This window comes from Dermacentor silvarum, chromosome 3, assembly GCF_013339745.2.
Source record: "Dermacentor silvarum isolate Dsil-2018 chromosome 3, BIME_Dsil_1.4, whole genome shotgun sequence".
Taxonomy (NCBI): domain Eukaryota; kingdom Metazoa; phylum Arthropoda; class Arachnida; order Ixodida; family Ixodidae; genus Dermacentor; species Dermacentor silvarum.
In genome coordinates this window covers 184155185-184175377 of record NC_051156.1, presented here as the reverse complement: position 1 = coordinate 184175377, position 20193 = coordinate 184155185, and the positions used below count along the sequence as shown (strand labels likewise).

At 45.2% G+C, this 20193-nt stretch overlaps 1 protein-coding gene across 6 annotated transcripts in view; it reads right to left on the bottom strand.

The window, feature by feature from the left end:
- Positions 1–5541: 5541 nt before the first annotated feature.
- Positions 5542–20193, bottom strand: part of LOC119446224 (small conductance calcium-activated potassium channel protein 2-like) — a 462613-nt gene continuing 447961 nt past the window's right edge. For 5 of the 6 annotated variants that reach the window (XM_049664009.1, XM_037710591.2, XM_037710592.2 and 2 more), the window contains one exon: positions 5542–20039. In XM_049664009.1, coding sequence (XP_049519966.1) covers positions 19557–20039 — 483 coding nt within the window. In that variant the 3' untranslated portion in view covers positions 5542–19556. The remainder of the gene's footprint in view (positions 20040–20193) is intronic. The other variant, XM_049664012.1, reaches the window with a different exon arrangement.

Genomic DNA, 20193 nt, shown 5'->3' with positions numbered 1-20193 from the left:
TCCTTCGAGATCAGCTTTTGTAACATTGAGGTACCATCGCTGAGGATGGAACGCGGTATTATCATTGTCTAGAATGTCCACCTTTGAAGAAAAAATCGTCAGTTTTTAAAATTGATCCCAAGTGATATGAAATGCTACCTTACGCTACCTTACGTTCTTCCACATGCGACCTTCAGCGTTCAAAACATGGTGGCTATGACGTAGGTTTTAATCAATAGCGTGGCCTTTGTGGCAGACGCTTGTTCGAACTCACGATTTAAAAAAAAATATTCAAATTCTTTGCTTTTTTTACTTGTTAGAGGGCGTTATTGATGCCAAGAAGATTTTAAAATAAATTTTTTTTGATTGATGCGGAAACCTTCTAGCGACGGCTCGGAGAAACAAAATTAAATCTCGAAGGCTATGCTTTTTTGTTTAGTGGTGTGACAATCTCCTCAATAACCGATCTCAAAGGCTATGCTATTAATGGCGACATGCTTGTGCCGAATGCGAACGCACAAACCAGGTCACATCATGGCCGCCATATTTTTTTCGAAGAGAATGCATTCATTTTTTTTTGTTTTGTGAGTTCGTGCGTTTTGAGAGCGATCAATCACGTTCTGTAAGTTACACGGAAACTGTATCGCACAGCGATGTTTTTCGTAATTAATCTCTGAGGTCATGCTTCGTGCAGGCACATAAAATCGACCAGTGACATCATGGTCGCCTTTTTGTAAACATATGATGGGTTTCCAGATCCCGAATCACTTTCGGCCCGTGTAGTCAGCAAAAGTATAGCCTATGAGATCTGTTTTTTTTTTTTCTCTCCCGCGATAGCCGTCGCTGGCATCTAGGAAACTTTATGGTCGTTGGGTCGTTGATTTAAGCAGCACCTATTTCTATGAGTTTCAGTATTGCTACTACCACCGCGATCTATAACTTCCTAATTAGTTACTTTCGGTGCCTGCTGACTGGTAAGCTGATACCACTCGGCTATGCCAGCAGTTGTTTTGGTGTTGGCTTCCCAAGCATCCCTAGGATACTTCACGCACTGTCCGGTATCTATCTATCTATCTATCTATCTATCTATCTATCTATCTATCTATCTATCTATCTATCTATCTATCTATCTATCTATCTATCTATCTATCTATCTATCTATCTATCTATCTATCTATCTATCTATCTATCTATCTATCTATCTATCTATCTATCTATCTATCTATCTATCTATCTATCTATCTATCTATCTATCTAACCGTTTCCCTGTCAACGTGAACGTGGGTCACTGAACTCCCGTCACTGGGTATATGACATTGGGTATGTGCAGTTATTCAAAAAAAAAAAAAAAAGAAAAAAACTATCCTTCAAAATTTATCCGGTGCTGCGTGCAATCGCAGCAGCGCCCTATGTATTCAGCCACTCCTGTCTGAATGCACGTAAATGCACGCACACGTTCACGACACGCACGGATTAAGGGGGGGGGGGGGGGGGGGGGCAGCCAGATGGTGCAGCGTGTCCAGAGGGGAGCGCGAGGGTGGAGCCCCGCTGCATAAGCGTCTCATGCATGACGCGTTTCGGCGGTGACAACACGGTGTACCGCTACATTGCTTCCATACTAACTGCCTTAATGTCGACCTTCATGGTGAGAGTGGTTCTGCCGGAGTACTTTTTTATTGAGGAGCAGCTTGTGTTAAGATGCACACCTGGTATGGCCAGTACCTACGCTTTTATAGTGCAAGCGCTGATAGCCTCCACTGAGGCGGCGAGAAACCCAGCGGCCGGACACTGACCGATCCCGACCAAAACACGGGGGGGGGGTTAAGATAAGAAATCATCGCTTTAATAACAATTGTGCATAGAATAACCCATTTTCCATTGGACAACTGAGTCAAGTAAACTCTACTTTCACTTACGTCCAGATACCTGGCTGAGGTCATAGAGGTAGTTCCTGAGAACGCGTCCAGTGAGGCTTTACATTGAACGGCTCTTTCATTATCCCGCTGGATTTTTAATAACGTTTACTGTATTTCTGATGGCGGGACGAAAAGGTATGGTAAAGTTGTCTTCGTTTTACGGCTTGGCAATCTTGATCATCACCACCGAACGTGTTTTTGTGAACATCATGAGTGCGAAATGGGACGTTCTTAGGAGCAGCGCTTTCACGATGAAAAAAAAAAAAAAAAAAGCCCACTATCTTCACCATTGACGGGGCTTTTATGTAAAAGAAAGTTCAGTCGCAGTACCTTATAATTTCAAGCTGTTAAGATTTTTTTATCATCAGTTTTTTTTTATATAATGGGAATACTAGGTTATAAAATCGGCAAATCGTTTCCGTAGTATTTAATTTTGCTACAATCTTTGGGGATGGTAATGTTGGACAAGCGGTAATGGTATCGGCTCTAAGTGGTTCTTCGTTCAAGATTTTTTCTCTTATTTATGCGCTGCAACTTCGTGGATGTATATGTGCATCGGTGTCCGTGTATATGTCGAACCTGGACTTGAACATTTTAGTGAACAAGACCCGTGTATGCCCAGCGTATTTCCATCTTTTTATTAGTATTTACACCTACACCGCTTAGAATCCAATTGATTGTGACAAAAGCAGTTTTTCTTTTTCGTGCATTTCATCTCGTGCGCTCCGCTTGCTTTCCGCTTACTTGAGGATGAGCGGTGACATCACACTACAATGGCCGCAGTATGCCAAAAGCATGGCCTTTGAGATAATGGAGCTTCGTACCAAGGATATTTAAAATAAAGCTTCTCGCTTTCGTCTACGGAACGTCAGAATCTCGGAGGTCATGACAAACTGAAACATTTATAATTTGGATGAGATAGAGAGAGAGAGAAAAGAAAAGAATATATCCTGCTGCCCTTCTGCGCCCATCAAGTTAAACTGAAACTGAAACTGAAAATAGAAATATTCGAGAACCAATAAAAATTCACTAGACTGCTCTGGCGTCACGCACTGGCCAAAGTTAGACGCCGACAAAGTATTTGTACCTGTTCGAGTACCCCCTCAGTATTATGCAATTAACAGCAATAAATAAATAAATAAATAAATAAATAAATAAATAAATAAATAAATAAATAAATAAATATAAAAAAATCAGTAGCCCCTCCCCTGTCGAGCAAATGGGGGTAAGCGAAGGTTGTCGTGTGTTTGTTCGGTGTTTCTCCGAACGAAATGCACTGACGAGTACCACGTTGTGTTTGAACCGCAACCGGTCACACGCACTCCAGCTTGCTCCGAAGTTCCGGTTGAGGAACTCGCGTTGAAACTTGGCCGTTGCACCGGGGAAGATGGCGCTAGCGTTGCCGAGGCGTGCACCACCGTTGTCGGGTTTCTGGAGGGCAATACGACGTTGACGTTTGGCCTCAACATCGCGCTCCCGCCCATACAACCACGAGTTGTTTTTGTTCAGGCGCTGCTATCAAAACTTCAAGTTCGTCTACCATGCCTGATTTCTATTAAAACAAATTCGTTGAAGGTGAAACTGATTTTTGATGATATTTTTTTCCAAACACGCAAAACTTTTTCTGGCGCGCATACTTGAAGGTCTGCTTCAAGATCATCTTAGTCAATTTCCGTCTCACTTGGTTGTTTCTACGGACGAAACAAATATTTAGAGAATTTCTAGCAATTATTCTGGCCATCAGCAAATTGGGTCCACAGAAATCTAACGTAATAATTGCTACAGATGCGCTTTCGGTCTGTACACATTTAACGTCCAATAATCGGTCACACCTGCTGAGTATATTTTCGACTCTTGCCCCAGACACTTTCTGAAAGTCCGCTTTGTCTGGGACCCCGGACATAGTGGAATAATTTTAAATGAATCAGCTGACAGGCTCGCATCGTCGTCACTAATTGGTGCGGTCTTAATTGTTCATCCTGATTTCTCTTTTATACCAGGAGCTAGATTTAAACGCCTTTTATTTCTAAATTGTAACGAATCATCCCTACTTGCCGCCGATGATTTTAGACATCTAAAATTTACCTGGAACACAAGCAATGCGAGGTGACGTTATCAAGTTTCCGTTGTAGAGTTCTCCGCCTAAAGTTTTACCTTCATAGATCTAGTTTATCCATAACTAACCTCTGCTCCTTTTGTAATGAACCAGAAACTACTGACCATTTCTGTCTTTCCTCCGCTTCTCCTCCCGGCCGCCGCATGTTCCTGATACTTTCGACTGGTAATCTGGATTGGTTTAGAACTTACACCACCAAACATTTCGTCCTTTGTTGCCCGTCCATTAGGCACACGCCATGGGTCAACGATTACTGCTCTGCACAAGTCCATATAAGCGTCCGGAAGATTACGCTGTTAGGGTACCGACTGTGGGGCACATTATTTTGTATTTTTTTAGTTCTTCCCGAAGTTTATGCCTAGGCCCATCGAAAAATTTTGTCACCATTTAGTTGCCTAATGCTTGGTTTGGAATGGTTGCCTTTACCCCTTTTTGGTATTTTGTTGGGTGCATACTTTGCCATTAATCCAGTGTAGCAAGTCCCCCTCGTGGTACGAGCCATGTTTTGAGGCAACAACAATAACAACTCCGTAACTTTGCACTAGCAAGCATTTTCTTTTTGCTTAAAGTGAGCGCGATAGCCATCTCTTCTTACTCCAAAAAGCTACATTGACAGCTTGCAGCTCCGCATCAACGTGACGTCATGCCTCGCATCGCCATGGCAGAAATTAATCTTATACGAGCCTCCAAATTTTGGATCACTTTGTCGATGTGATTTTTTCTTTATTTACAGCGACATCTTCCTTTGGCTCTTCTCCTACCCCACTTTGCAGTTTGTATGTTTCTGGCCGTTTATAGGAGGAGAGTCAACTTGGGCCACTATGGATGTGCTGGCTGCCCTCTTAGCGAGCGGACAACATCGGCACTGTGTATAATGTGATCTTGGTACGTGCCTATTCTTAGCCAATCCCCTTTAATTGATGTGCCAAGGTGACACAAGGGGTATGTATAACCCTTGTCAAGTATGTATAACCTATCAAATTAAATGTAATCTATTATATTAAATCGATAGCGCTCCATCCGCAACCGACACCTCTGTGTTGAGGGCTGCCAGGAAAATGGGGATAGTGGGGGTTGCTACGGAGTTCCATCTGGGGTGGAATGATTACAATAAGATATCACAGGTTTCTTCGAAAACCCGGTTGTATACTATAAATAATAATAAAAAATATCGTATCGTGGTATCATCCGGCATTATGGTTGGCAGCGAGATTTCCAGTTCGTGTGTCTGCTGATGTGCCCGTATGGCTTCGTAATTCACGGATTGATCGGGGATATATATGCAGCAGGTCACACAAGAACGCTATCGCTGGCTTTCACAATCACCTTCGATGGTTTCTGCCCGCGATTTTCTTTTACTACAAATAAAAATTGGTGAATATACATAAATATCAATTAGGTTAAAATTACCATAGATGCTTTTCACAGCAGGAAACAATATTCACAGCGCGCTCAGTGCCATTTTGTGGAACAGCAACCAAGAACGCCGTGGCCGGAGAAAAAAAACACCATACACCGGGTCTTTCACAGTTTTTCTTTTTAAATTGTTCTTTAATAACAGAGCCTCCTGTCTTCCATTGGTGACAGCAGCACAGTCTTGAAAAAACGTGGCCACCAAGAATGTACGAACCTCTTTGGTGACCTGTGAAAACTCTCAAAAGGCGCCCGAATACAACATCCCGCTGAGAACACCCGAACAAGAACAAGAAAATGAAGAAGAAAAAAAAGGGGAAAAAAAAAGGGCCTAAACTCACAAAGAACACGGGCGCACGAAAATGCTCGTGCTTATCACGAAATGCTCGCGACAGAAAGAAGAACTAAAGGAACGTAATACAGGTGTGCTTATTTTCGCGATCCAGCGTCGCGCTCCAATAAAAAAATTAAAAAAAAAAATTGAACGCACGTCGAAGATGAAACTACAATCGGAGCTCTATATACGTGCAGTTCCGAAAACACTGTCACTCTATTACTGTCCCAGCAACGTTTCACGAAAGAGAAGAAGAACGAGGATAGAGTAATAAAGAGTGTTGTGTTCGAGGGCTTAGACTTGAGGCAATATTTTGTTTTTCCCCTCTTCCTTCGGCATGTTTAATTTTTTCTTTGCTTGTCGGCAGCGAAACGAAGCGCGATTTACTGAAATGTCAAAATCATCGAGGATCGCTCCTGAGACTTGCGGCTACAGCGCGAACAACACACACTTCACGCCCTCTGTAATTCATACGTCCAATGCAGAACGAGTATACATAGCGCGCGAAATAAGACGCGAAGCGCTTGGTCAACGGTTATTACATCTGTGCCTGCGATCAAAGCTCGTGAAAAGCGAGTTCGAGTTGGATGCACGGGTTCTGTGTCGACACGTGATCGGTTAGCGTAAAATGAACGGAAAAGAAACGGCTGCATTGCAGCTGCAGTTTTTTTTTTTTTTTTCATGATCGTGTCAATCTTCTGAGAGTGTGCCTTAACGCATTATTTTAGACAGCGGTCATTTCCACGTTCCGGACTTTCTTTCTTGCATTTTCTTATAGGAGAGCCGGTGAACACCCTGCACCTTCTAAAGCTAATAAACTACCCAACCACCTCTCAACTCTTGGAACTCATTCGCGTGCATCCATTACCGCACCATCCCCTTCCCCCCATTTCTTTTTTTCCTCTTCTGCTCTTAAGTTAACATCGGTTATTCTATAGAGCATGACAGGCCAATTCAAGTTTCTGCTGCACAAAACACTGGTAAGTGAAGGTATGTTCACGGCAACTTCATTAGGGACAACAGTGACGTTGAATCACTCGACATGAAGACGACAGAAAGGCAAGCATATGTAGACAGTTCTTAAACGAGCACAACATTCTTCCGCCCTTCATACAGACGAAAACAACAACAACAACAACAACAATGCTTTTACACATCGACGAAGCCAGTGGTGTCCCTATTGTCCCAGATGATACCACCCCCGGGTAGCTGTAACATTTCGTTTTAGTTGACGTTGTTTCTTTCTAAGCCCACTTCAAGGCATCCAACCCGAACAAGCTGCGTGAGCCAAACAGTGCAACGGGCCATACCAGCAACAACAGCGGCGCCACTTATAGAAAGCATCAAGCGGGCCCAAAATGAAACGCTAACTTCCCACGCCTCTTTTTTTCTGTTTTGTTTGTTTGTTTGTTTGTTTGTTGAGGAACGCATATCGGGCTGGGCAAAGTTTCAATCTTTCCTTTCCTCGCTACTCTACAGTGGTTATTTTTTCTCCTGTACACTGTTATATGAAAAAATATGCTCAAGAAAAACGGCAAAAAGGCACACAATACAGACTCGAAGAGGGCGTACAAAGCTTCCCCGACCTTCGTCTTCACAGCAGTATTTTTTTTTCTTCTTCTCCGGGAAAGGTTCTTTTTGTTTCTCAGTTTCGTGTTTTACTTGTTTTTGCCACATGTACAAGACGTCCTGTGTGCGTCTTTTGGAGTAACGTAGGTATAGCATGCGCATGTAAATATATTGTATGTATATATGTATACAAAGACTTCTTGCAAAGGGAGAGTGTGGCTCGTGCATTCGACGACGCAAGCAACGATGCCCTATAGAGAAACGAAGCGCACTACAGCTTCAGTATATTACAAGCCCGTCTGTGAGGCCCTCGGGTTTTGCTAATGACGAACGCGTGTGTTGCGAGGGTCAACATTCTTCTTGCGGGCGGGTTTTCAACAGCACGGAGTGGTGAGCCGCTTCTATGCACATAGCACGTATTAAGGACTGTATAGCTCTAAAAATTAATCTAGGGCCACGGTTTTCTTCGGATGCAAACAGCAAAGGGAAAATGTCAATTAAGCAAACGCAACCGTTCACTTACTGTTCACAGTAGCGTGCAGCAACTTTTTCGTGTGAACAGAAGCATTTAAGAAAACGACTTTTACCAGATCAGAAAGGCATTGACATGCAAACCCGAGTTATAGTTACTTTCCAGGGGAAAAAGAAGAAAGAAAATGTGACAGAAAATAAGAACAGAAACAAGCTTGTGGGAATATAGCTTGAGGACTGTCTTGCTTTTAATGAGGTTTGTTTGGGGTGACTGAAGTAACAACAAATTTTGCGTGATTTCTCTGCTAATGTAAATGACAGTGAAAGAGAGAGAAAAAAAGAACAATCTGTAGGAAAACGGCTTGTTATACATCGGGACCCCGCGAGTCTTTTCTTATAGTCACGTTAACCCTGACGCAGTATTAATGATAAGAATATATGGACCGCCCATCAAAACACCGAAGCGGTGACGTAGAGTTGCATGTGTATCAATAGCGCTTAATTGTTTGCTAAAAGCAGTGTTCAGTCCCTAGCGTTCTTGTTTACTAACGCTGAAAAATAGATCTGTCAAGAGAAAGGTTTCATCCACTTCTGTTTACTATGACTACAGTTGGTCATAAGAAATGAATGTATCAGGAATGCCAAGGCTATTTCTCAAGTTAAAATTCGCGAACTATACACTTGAGTGAGAATTTATGTCAATACAAGCTGAAACTTTCTTCGTTCTCCGACTGAACAAAATGTATAATTGAATGGAGGTCCTTGGTTAAGGTTTATGACGAAAGTGAGTGTAAGAACTTTTGTTTGTTTGGTTGTTAAGGACGCTGTTTCACCAGTACAGGAAATACAAAGCTAAAAACTAAAGAGAGATGTAGAGCGAGTGATAGCGATGGCTCCAAGCTAATTACATACTGCTCCGTGTAAAAAAGTTGTTACTATAACGCGCGTGTAACGGTGCGAAATCAAGATCAAAGAATGAGTGCGCTACAGTGAGGCTGTCCTCAGATGCGATGTAGTCTAGATGTCGCACTGGAAACCTGACGTTCCTCAGGTTTATAGTCGAGTCCGAAAGAGCAAGCGAAGTACACTATAGTACGTGGAAATTTCTAATAAGCCAAACGTAAGGATAATGCGAAGCTACTTTGGTGATTGCGAGCGAGCGACGAACTAAGTCGAGTAATCCGCGACGTGAGCGCTGAGCTGCCTGAATTGGCACATACCTGTGTCGTTAAGCTCGCGTATTGCAGAAGGCTTCGCTAACGGTTCATGGAAGGAGCAGAAAAAAATAAATAAAAAACGAAACGAGGAACAGCAAGGAATAATAACAGACGAAGAAGTGAATTAGAGCCGACTTACTCCGGATGGATAGAAAGTTTGCTGATGGAAAGAGGCTGGTTTGCTGTTGGGGGCGAGGTTTCTGATAATCTTTCTATACTTAGGTTAGACTACGCGGGCAGTTTGGCTAGGGCTTAAAGTAGAACAATGCGAGAATTGAGCGTGTGACTCGAAACCGTATTGCCGAATAACAACGGGAACAGGACCAGTGTAAAAAGGGGCTCAAATGAATGAGACGGTACAGTTGAGATACAACTAACAATAAAAAGACGAAGCAAAGCAAAAACGAAACACAGACAGTGTTTGGCAAAGAAACAAAGCGTGCCATTATGGTCACTACAGTATTCTAGCAGGATAAGTTAAGCAGTTCATTTCAGGATACACTGGTTTTTCCAGGAGCAGTACCTAAAATGAAATAAAAGTAAAAAAAAAGAAAGTTTACGCAAAATGTGGTAAACTACTTCAGGAAGTTTTTTCCCAGTGGCTTACCCTACCCACTTTAATGGAAACGTAAACCAAATTGAAAGTGCACTATATATTTGCATGCAGAATGGCTCTCTGCTGCTTAGTGTACTGTTCTGGGGCCAAATTCGCAAAGCTTTTCGTATGTAAGTGTTGTTTTCCATTAGCTTTCCCACTGCCTTCACTAACAATTTGCCCAACATCACGCTAGCCTTATGCCTTCTCTTACGAACAGTCTGTTGCGCAAGAACGGTTTTGTGAACGCTGACCCTGTTTACTGTTTTCTTATGCTCCTTCCCTTTTTCATGTGTGTATGTGTTGAAGCCAACATTTCTCTGAAATTTTACTTTTGCTTGCGCATAGAAAAAGTTTACAAGCTGCCTATTCGTACTGAGTGGCGGACTGTTTCAGTCATCCACGCCAGCCATCACTATGCTGATGAACTAACTCGAACAATGCGAGTGACACACGTTGGGCTCGTCTTACAATTTTCGAATTCTGACGTCAATTTGATGTCATTTGATATCAGTGATGTCAGTTCGATGTCAAGCCTGAACAAGTGCTCCGTCACTTGTTATTTCATTTAGATATCCCCCCCCCCCCCCCCCCCCCCCCCAATGTAGAGTCCTGTAGAGTCCTTTGGATCTCTAACAGTTTAATAAATGATTCCGACGAATGCCTCCAAAACACGCAGATACGAATCGTAAATCTGTATATGGTTAATATCGCCGACCTCGGTGAGCCTGATAGCATCGTACATTTCTACCCCGAAATTGCAACATAGCTTTTCAAACGTGATTTCCGCAAACGTGATTTCCGTCCCGAAGGGACGCCTTCTTTTTTTCCCCCAAGGATGACTATGAGTACTATCCCCTCTGGCAAACTTTGCCGACGTTCAACCATGGTCCTTATATTAGTTTCACTGCATTTAGAGCAGCGGAATAGAACGCTTGTATCATACTGCCTAGGTGTCTGAGCTTCAAAAACTGTTTCCAACATTGCTTCAGTACTGTGACGTTCGCTATCAAGCTGGGAGCCGTTGAACATATCGAACGCGGCACGCTGTGCCTAACGAGAGCTTCGCGAGTGCTTACTTTAGGCACCGACTGACCTGATCGCACGCTAAAATAGGGAAAGGACACGTCTGACGAGTGGCAAAACGAGCGAATTAACTAAAAAAATAATAGGGAGGCTAGAAGAACTGATATCTAGAGGTGGGAGATAAAAGAGAGAAATGTTTATCGTCGAAGGCAGACAGGCCTTGCAATATCAACTGTCCTAGCGTGCCCTGGCGCGAACCACCATGCGAAGCGCTATATGCAGATATGCCGCATCGCGACAAGCTCACTACACATGGCGGCAATGGCGATAGAGAAAGAGAGAGAGAGAGAAAGAGTGGAAGCGATGACGTCACCACTGCAGCTATATATATGTACACGAGTTTCGTTTTCGATGCTAAGTCGGTTAGCTAGCTACAGGAAGTACGCTCGAGCTGTTTTTTTATAGGTAATAAGTAGATTCCTCCACCTTGCTATAAGGTGCGCGGACAAGCTTCACGTGTACGCACGCACGATCTCGTCTTTATTACGCGTGTAAGTAATGAAGAGTTGCGGTATGTGTGTGTGTGGGTGGGTGTCACATTGTCACCTGTTAACGGTATGGACGGCCGCCACGCGTTTCACTTTTACATATTTGCCCGAGGTGTATAGTTCAACACGTGTCGTCTCTCCTCGCACCCAAGGTATTCGCTTCTCTTCTTTCTTCGCCCTCTCTCCCTGTGTGCTTTGTTTTCTCACTCTTTCCAAAGCGCAGCACGCACGCACACACACATACACACGCACACACACACGTTCGGCAACAACATCAACAACAACGCTCTTCACAACGCAGCGCTGTTTTCTCCAACACACGCTATCTCGCTTGCCGGATGAATCGTACGAAGAAAAAAGAAAAAGAAAGAGGAAAACACGAGGAAACACCACTCAGTAGTTCGGCGTCCGGACGTGAAAACAAGCTTGTCCGTCGATGCGGAAAATGCACAGCGTGGTTCCATTAAAGACGAAGAAAAATATATATACGCTTCAGTCCGTCACCAGTTCCCTACGCTCTTCACTGTGTCACACTGCGTCGAGGAATGCTTTATGAGATGAACAAGCTCGAAGGTGAATGTCTCGTCAAGCTTTGCCGATGTTCTTTCTTTTCTTTCCCGTTTTTTTTTTAAATTTCTCACTACTTTAGGTCGCCGCCTCTCCTGGTCGCCGCCATATTGGTTTGTTCCTCGCTATGCGCTTGCCCTGCCGGACCGCCTCGGAACGACCGAAAGACACAGGTTCACGTTATACAGCGGTTTGAAGGGACTAGACACAAAAATGACATCTGGTGAACACATCTCACGCCAAAAGAATAAAAAAAGGTATCACCAATGACTAGACAAGAGCGTCTGCTGCTGTGCGAAATGTGACAAGATCCCATGGGGCCGCGCAGGAACATAACGGCAAACACTGCATGACAAGGCGGCAAATTCCAGTAAGGTCACGCCAACAATTGCACACAACACCGGCAAAAACAAGAACACCGAACATCCTACAACAACAAGCTCGTGTTAGGTAATGTACCGCACTTAACTATGTAGCGCGTTAGTGAAATAAAAACAAAACACCACACGGCGTTGACAGCGGACATAGGAAAACAGCAACACCAGGAAACTCAAGCTGTCTCGATTTGCTTGAACGTAAATTCACAGCGGACATGTTGTTTGGGGGAGGAGAACGTTTTTTTTTTCTTCAAATTTTGTTTCTTTTGCTTTCAAGATAGAGCGATGAAATTAGCAGATACGTCATGACTAGCATAGCAGCGTTCCCAGGTCTACGTGTGTCGCAGATGTTCGCAAACGTTGGTTTCTTCATCAAGAAGATTTTAGAACTGACAACAAGGTTGTGCACGATCCCCGGCCCTTATATAAATCTTCAGAGTTGGGACAGTCAGCTTTTATCTACCGAGCGAGCAGGCAGCCCTGAATTTGCCGGAGTGGGAACTAAGTTTCTTGCGCACATCTGTGGTCGAAATCGGAGCACAAAACGTTGTCGTGCACAGCGACGCACGAAACGAATGGGCAGATTGCGCGCAGTTACTATCGTTTTATCACCTTACATGACTTTGTAAGCGAGAGCCACACTAGAGAATGTTAGTGTATCAGATTTACGGCGATGCTAGCGCTGAAAGAGACGTGCTTATGCCAACAAGGTTTCCTTCTGAGCCCAGTTGGTTAATGACAATAGCAACGCACGACTCAAGAGCGGCACAACACTCATGAAATATGACAGCACAGTGTAGTTGTAATTTTTTTAACAAAAACGATAAACGTTTTTTTTTTTTTTGTAAGCTGCAGCGACACGGGTTACATGCCAAGATAGGAATAAAATATCTATAAGAGCAATGTTCACGGAAAAAAAAAAATATTTGCGAAAGAGATGTCTTGACCCGCCGTTCAGTTTAAAATCTTTGAGTCTTCTTTTATTTATTGTGGAAGTGCGACTAAAACAAAGTTGATAAAATAAAGCACACATAAACGCAAAGAATAAAAAAAAAATAACGCAGGACTAGAGAGACCATGGCAGCTGGTGACGTGCACCGCTGAAGGAGCTCACAATATAAGGATGCCAATATCTGGTATGTACATTTAAAATATAAAAGCGAGGAGAAAAGCACACGGACTTTCTGAACGGCCACGAAAGAAAGAAGCAATGTATTTCACTGGTCCAAGTACGCCAGTGAAACTCCAACAAGTAAGCATGCCGAGTACGTCGCCTATAGTCAATTTAGCTTGATCCGTCCATAAGGCATGCAGGAAGGTTGTCAATATTTATAGCACTCTGCCTGAGTGAAACAGTGATGGCGCAGCTATTTTGACGTCGCTTAAGGTCACCGAGAGCAGAAAATGGCTTTTACTGAAAACGATTTTGGCAGGGCTTTTTGAGGATAGGGCAGATGGACGTAAGTGAAGCGCATGAAAATGGTTCGCTGCCGGCGGATTGACGACGAAACTTTCCGAAATTCGGCTTCGCTCGAAGATAATTAAAAGCAGGTGCACTGGTTTCTTTTTCATTGCAGCGTGTACTGGTTCGGATGATAAGTGGATAATTACACGTAAGCAGTTTAAATGATAGTGGCTACGTTCATGTGAGGAAATAGTGAAACGAACCAAATAAGCGTTAGCGCTAGCGTGACCAAGAAGCTAGTCTTGATTCACAATAAGCACCATGTAGATGGTGCTCGACGCTTAAAGACAAATACTGAATTAATATAGATGCGTAGATAACTCCTTCAAGGCTCTCTTTATTTTTTCAGCCAAAAATAATATCGCATATTGGCGCAGGAAATGAAGGCAAGAGTTCCCTTTTTGAACCTGGCGTCCAAACCGCGGCGCCACTGACATCGTTGTGATGTCAAAGATTTCACGGCTTTAGTTCCCCCTAACTGAGCCATTATCTGAGCCGGAAAGTTCGAAAAGGTTGCCCGATCAAGTCCTCATATTTGTGCATTATCGAATGCAAATGAATCTCATTTGTATTCCCCAAACAGTTAGCATTCACCAGAAGTGTAAGAATCTGTGACGTCACCAGATGTTGGTGCCGAGATATCAAAGTGGCGTCGACAACTTCTGTTCTCAAATCATTTCTGTCACGCCGAGTCTTTTTTTAGGATAACACTGATCTAACTGCTCTTCTATAGAAACGAAATGTATAAGAAACGTATAATTTTCTAGTAACCCTTAAACATTTTCGTTAGTGGCGGTAAACAGCTTACGTGGTCATTTCTTACTTCCTCTTATTCCGTCATTTCTTATCCAATAGTTGTATTCGCTGCTACATGTTTTGTAGAAAGTGTAGATCTCCGCGTTTTCCTTTCTTGATCGGCGTTGAAATCCGCAAGGTAGTATTAGCTAAAGGAGGCCTGAAGGAATTATCCGAGGTTGGGTGACTTTAGTGGCAGGTCGAGCCAATCCACCATAAAACGCTAATCCAGAGGCTCCTGAAGCTTACCAGGCCGTCAGCGGTAACATCTAAAAGGATCCCGGTAGTAGAGAACAATGGAAAGTAAACACCACTCGGGGTCTAGCTTCTACGCCGACCCGGCTTAACAACAGGAAGCAGTTGTATTCACTGGTGGTCACACAGAAGACTTAAGAAAAGGCCGGTATAAAAAAGCGAGCGAAACTGAGATCGTGTGAGAGCCATAAAACTCTTTGTGCTTCAAGAAAGCTTACGTTATGTCCCCCGAGGCACGTAAGTTAAGGTCTTTGCCGATAGCCGCTTCGATCCTTTTGATGGACTCTTAAGTACAGCTCCCGACAAACTTGCACAGAGCGCGGAAGCGGCGCGATAGCTTCAGAACAAGAAGGAAAGAAAGAACTCCTTTGTTCATGCTTCAGAGAAACTTTTCTCGGTCTGCCGGGGCGCATTGGCACCGCCCTTCTGATTACAGATTCGGAGCGGCTGCATAGACTGCTCAATTCACTCGCCTATTACTTTACTTTCATATTTACCAGTGCAAGCGTAGAACGCTTGCCTTTAACTGGTTGGTCAAACATGCCGAATCAATAAATATGGCGGGAAAGAACAACGTCGTAGAAGCACACCCACAGGACAAGCGCTGGTCGATATGCATCAATGTCCTGTCGACGTGTGTTTTTTCGTGTTTTTTTTTTCGCAGCCACATTCCTCGTTCTAGGAAACTTAGAGACTATCTGCAGACAAATAATTGTTAATAGGCCTATTTCTTTCTTTCTATCTTTGGCGCATGGACTTCCAAGAAAGTTATTTATAAATAATAATTTATGGACCATCGTAAATAACACGTGTAAGGTAATGAGTCAGAAGGCTGTGTACAGGCACGCTGTAGGGGCTCTTATACATTGCAACGTTTATGAAGATATATTTAAGAAGTCAATAGACGTTCAGTGATTGGCATTCCAATATATACCTTTTTTGGCTGTACATAACTTACGGATATCGTACAGAAAGTATTGAAAGCATCACCGCAACTCCGTAGATAGTCATAGCATCTGTGGAGACTCTACGGACTTACGGTTTCATAGAAAACCTTTATGCTTTTTTGTAGTCTGACATTTTTTTAATATTATGGACGTGCGCTCCAAGGAGAATTCCTCCTGCGATCTGAACAAGTTGGCGGATGCTGTAAGTTTAAAGTGGGCTCTCTCGAGATTTTCCATCGCAGCACAAACGCGGTCATCCCCGCTGTAGGGCGCATTTTCAACAAGTAGTATAGTTGCCTACTGTAAGCAAAAGTAGCGTCTTCAACAAAAGCTTCGAAGCCAGTGAGGGCTGCCTTTATAAAAATGGATTGATACAAAACACAAAATGTTTATAGGCCTTTCATAAACTATTTTACCTTCCTTTAGACTTGCACTTTTGTCTACAGGATATCTATACAGTCTGCCGACAGCAACAAGTCTATTTCATTAGCTGTCTTTCTTAACCAAGGACATCCCAAGTGCCCATAGAAAATAGTCCACTAGAAATCCGGGCCCTATCTACCGACAACCAATAGACATTGTGGTAAGAGATCTACGGAAAATATCTACAGACGTCACAGAAGATTTATAGACTATCTTTAGACTTAATAGACGTATGTCTTTAGTCTTTAGATTATTTGTAGGCTTAACAAAAGGTCTATAGGATTTCTATAGACCGTTTATACTAGAGTTTTAAAGAATTAACTGGGCCTGTCACTGCGTCGCGTGCTGGAGCTAAAGTTTTTGTTGCTAAAGCCCAAGAGATCGGCACGAACAGCGCTGTTCCATTTCTTGCTAGTTGGTCTTGCATTGCTGATGAGGAAAAATTAACGCAATAAAAAGACAACGCACACCAGACAAGCGCTTGTGTTTGTCTTCCCTTCGTGGGTGCGTTGTCTATTTACTGCGCTACTTTTTCCTCATCAGAGATTCGGATAGCTCAGCATTGTTTCGAACGCTGTGCACTACGGCCCGAAGCCAGATCTTGGCCCTACTGAAGATGCTTCGAAGCTTTTGACAAAAGGCCACACGTGTACCGCGCGCTTTGAAAACTCGAACGACTGAAAATCACAACTGCCTGTGTCGGTAAGACACAAATGTTCAGTGAACAACGCAGATTCAGACGTAAGACATTTCTATAACGCTATACGACTCGTTCCGTGACTTCCCGAGACGCTTTTGTCTAGGATATTTCTGGAATGCCAGGTTTCAGCGGATGAGCGTTTTATAGAGCGTTAAGCTTAAAGAACAGCGAATTTCCGCAGGCATTTGTGGGCAAGGTTACAGAGGCAGAGGAACGGAACTCAGGAAGTAGCAACGGGGTAACAAACAAGTGAGCAATATTACCGCTTGTATATACCTTAACAGACTATGCCGCTCGAATTGACTTATGCCGCGTAACAATTATAACGAATTGGCTTTGAAAACTTGCGTTATGGTAAGTAGTAACAGCAACAATAACAACAAAAGAAAAAATCAGCAAAGAAAGGGGGAACACAGGAGCAATTATACAACCACGAACGTTGTAAAACGGAACGTATACAGCCCTCGTTTACGCCTATCTGCTTAACAATGTATGCTAAGAATGGGAACGCTGTGTCCAGGCTTTCTTCGTAAGCAGCGGCCACATTCGCTCTGCGACGACCTGTAACTTTTCACTCGCACGCCGATCAAGGCATGCCAAACAAAAGAAAGTGCCAGTCAGTGTTGCAAAAGGCAACGAACGCACGTACCGAGAAGAACGCGGATATACAGTCGGTCGTACATTCACGCTTTTCTTCTTCTTTGATTCCGCGTGTGTGTTACACCTCCCCGACGCCTCCTACAAAGACGGCGAAGGAAGAGCTATACATGTACAGTCTAGCCCAGGTTACGACACGAACGAAACACTCGAAGACTCTTGTGTATACGAGATAGTTCGGTGTCACGGTCAGTCGAGCAGTCTCTCTCTCAGCACCGCAACACGTCTCGCACGGGCTGTCGGACCACGTCGAACGTTTGTCCCCGGTGACGGCGGCACAACAGCACAACACACGCGCACAAACTACGCACAGAGTTTTCCCCGCGCGCAGCGCAGCAGCAGCAGTCAAGGCAGGAGGGCAGTTGTCGCACACACGCACACACACACCGTCCAAGATTGAAGCCAGCGCGAGCAAGCGTGGATACTACAATTCTCTATAAGAACGGCGCTCGGCATCAGGAGGGCTGCGCGGGCTTCTTAACTCTGAGCCCCGTATTCGCAAACGCGGATCGAATCGACTCGAGTCGTTTTGACTGAATCAGTCGGTGCGCTTCGAGAACTCTGGCCTACGATTCCCGTGACGAAGAGTTGCTTGGTAAGCGCCCCTCCGTTCGAGTTCCGTCCAGCAGAATGCGAAAGTTCCGATTACGAAACTATGGCTTTCAAGTTGCCCAAGACATTTAGTGAAGCGCTGAGATTGCTTAAGTCGAAGAGCGGCTCAATCCTCTACTCGACAGAGTTGATGAGGAGAGTCGAGTCGAGGCCCGTTTGCGAATTCGGGAGTTAGGCTTCCTTCTCGAGAAGGTCAGCGTGTGTTGCAATAGATGCACATTTCCTCTAATCTCTTTCGCTCTAAGTAAATACATTTAACCTTTCTTTCTGGAAACGCGGTCTACGCATGCGGCACTTCACTACGCGTTCTGTGACCTTGCCTGTCTATGTAAGCTTTCTCTGAAATGTCGCCGTTTGTAATTGTGCGAGAAAATTGATGCGATTCTTCGTCTTCATACCTCGAAGGCCCTCGTCTCATCGAAAACGTGCAGATTTACGCATTTGGAACTGCTACGGGGCAGAACAAATGAAGCTGAAAGATCCGACATAACGATCCCGCTTCTCGGCACATCTCGTTTATAACGACCAATGTACAAATGCTTGTCCCCGCTCTCGTTTAAAGGAAATGCGTATTTTCCCATTATACACACTCAGTAATGTTCCGTAAGCTCCGCTCTCGACGCAGTGACGGGAAGCGCTTCTCTAGTTATCTCGAAGTGTGCGGAAGCTCTTGAAGTCTTTTTTTTTTTCTTTAGTGGCCAACAAATTCTGGAAGACATCGTTATAGTAAACTTTGGGCAAAGATATGCTCACTCAGGACATCGTTTCAAAAATGCATCCGTTAAAGAATGTTGTCGAGGGCTGTAACAGTGGTGCACTTGTTTCCGCTGGCCATAAATACGGAGCATTTTCACCCGGTCGCTCACATCGCGCTTCGCTTCTATCAGCCTTCCCTTGTTAAAATTCGCATTCGCTATTACAGAGCACTTTTGATTGCAGAGTTTCACTTTCTACGTATTTCCGGGAACTAAATTTAAGCGACACGGTTTCGTTCAACACAACGAATGCCGGACACAACCGGAAACACGCTCGTCGAGACAAACTATCTCTTTTGCCTTGACGCTAAGCTCCCGCCAGTTGACATCCATATTACGCAGCCAAATCAACGCCGCTACGCGCGCACAGCCCCTCAGAGCATCTGTCCCGCACAGCCCAGCATTAGCAGGTGAAGCGAGATCTACTAAAGCAGTGATTCGCGCAAAAGAAAGAAGACACGGAACTAAGGTAATCGCTCGGAATCACGCAGGGGGCAGAATAAGCCGAGCCGAAGGCCCGTCTCAGACCGGCCAGCGCCGCGCGCCGCCCCAATCGTGGCACCGGCGCGCGGAACAGCGTAGCGTGGCTGACGACTGGTCTCCGGCGGAGTCGACGGCTGCTGTCGGCTGAAGCGACGGTGGCGGCGGCTGCTGCTGCTGCTGCTGCTGCTGCTGCTGATGCGACGTAGGCGGCGGCGGCGGCGACGGCGACGACAACAGAGGCGCCTCGTCCTCGTCGCCTTCCGTGGCGCTGGGCTCCTGTCGCCGCCAGGCGGGCGGCGGGCTCCACTGCCGACGCTCGTCGTCGTCTTCGTCGTGTCAGTTCTCGGTGGAGCCCGAGCGCGCCACCATGGGCGGCTGCAGGACTCCCAGCCTGCCGCCGCCGCCTCCCCCTCCTGCCCCCGCTCCACCGGACAGGTTGACGGTGGACCAGCTCGGCCGGCTGCTCAGCGACGCCGCGTCGTCCGGGTGCAGATGCGTGTGGCGGGGCTGGTTCAGCAGCGGCTGTTGCAGCGGCGCTTGTAACGGCGGCTGCAGCGGCTGTTGCTGCGGCCCCAGCACTGCGGCGCCGCACTCCGGCAGCGGCATCGAGCCCGGCGGGTAGGACTGGCTCGACGCCGGCGGCTGTGGCAGCGGCGCAGCAGCGTAGTACGCGCCGCACGAGCGCGCCACGGCCTCCGGCAGCGCCTCGAGCTGCTCGTGGATGGCGGCGAGCCGCTCTTCGAGCGTCGCCAGCCGCTCGTCGAACAACTCCTGGCGCGCGTTCATGTCCGACACAATCTCGTACACCGAATTCTGGGTCTGTGGCAAGCGCACGCGCACGATTCACGACATTCACCGCAAGCGACACAGTGAACGCCACGGCACGGGTAGGGCAGAGAAGGTGTCCAAGATTCCGTTGTAGGAGCGTTTCGGAAGAGTCGTGGTCGGGGAGCATCGTCCGCCGTGACGAGAA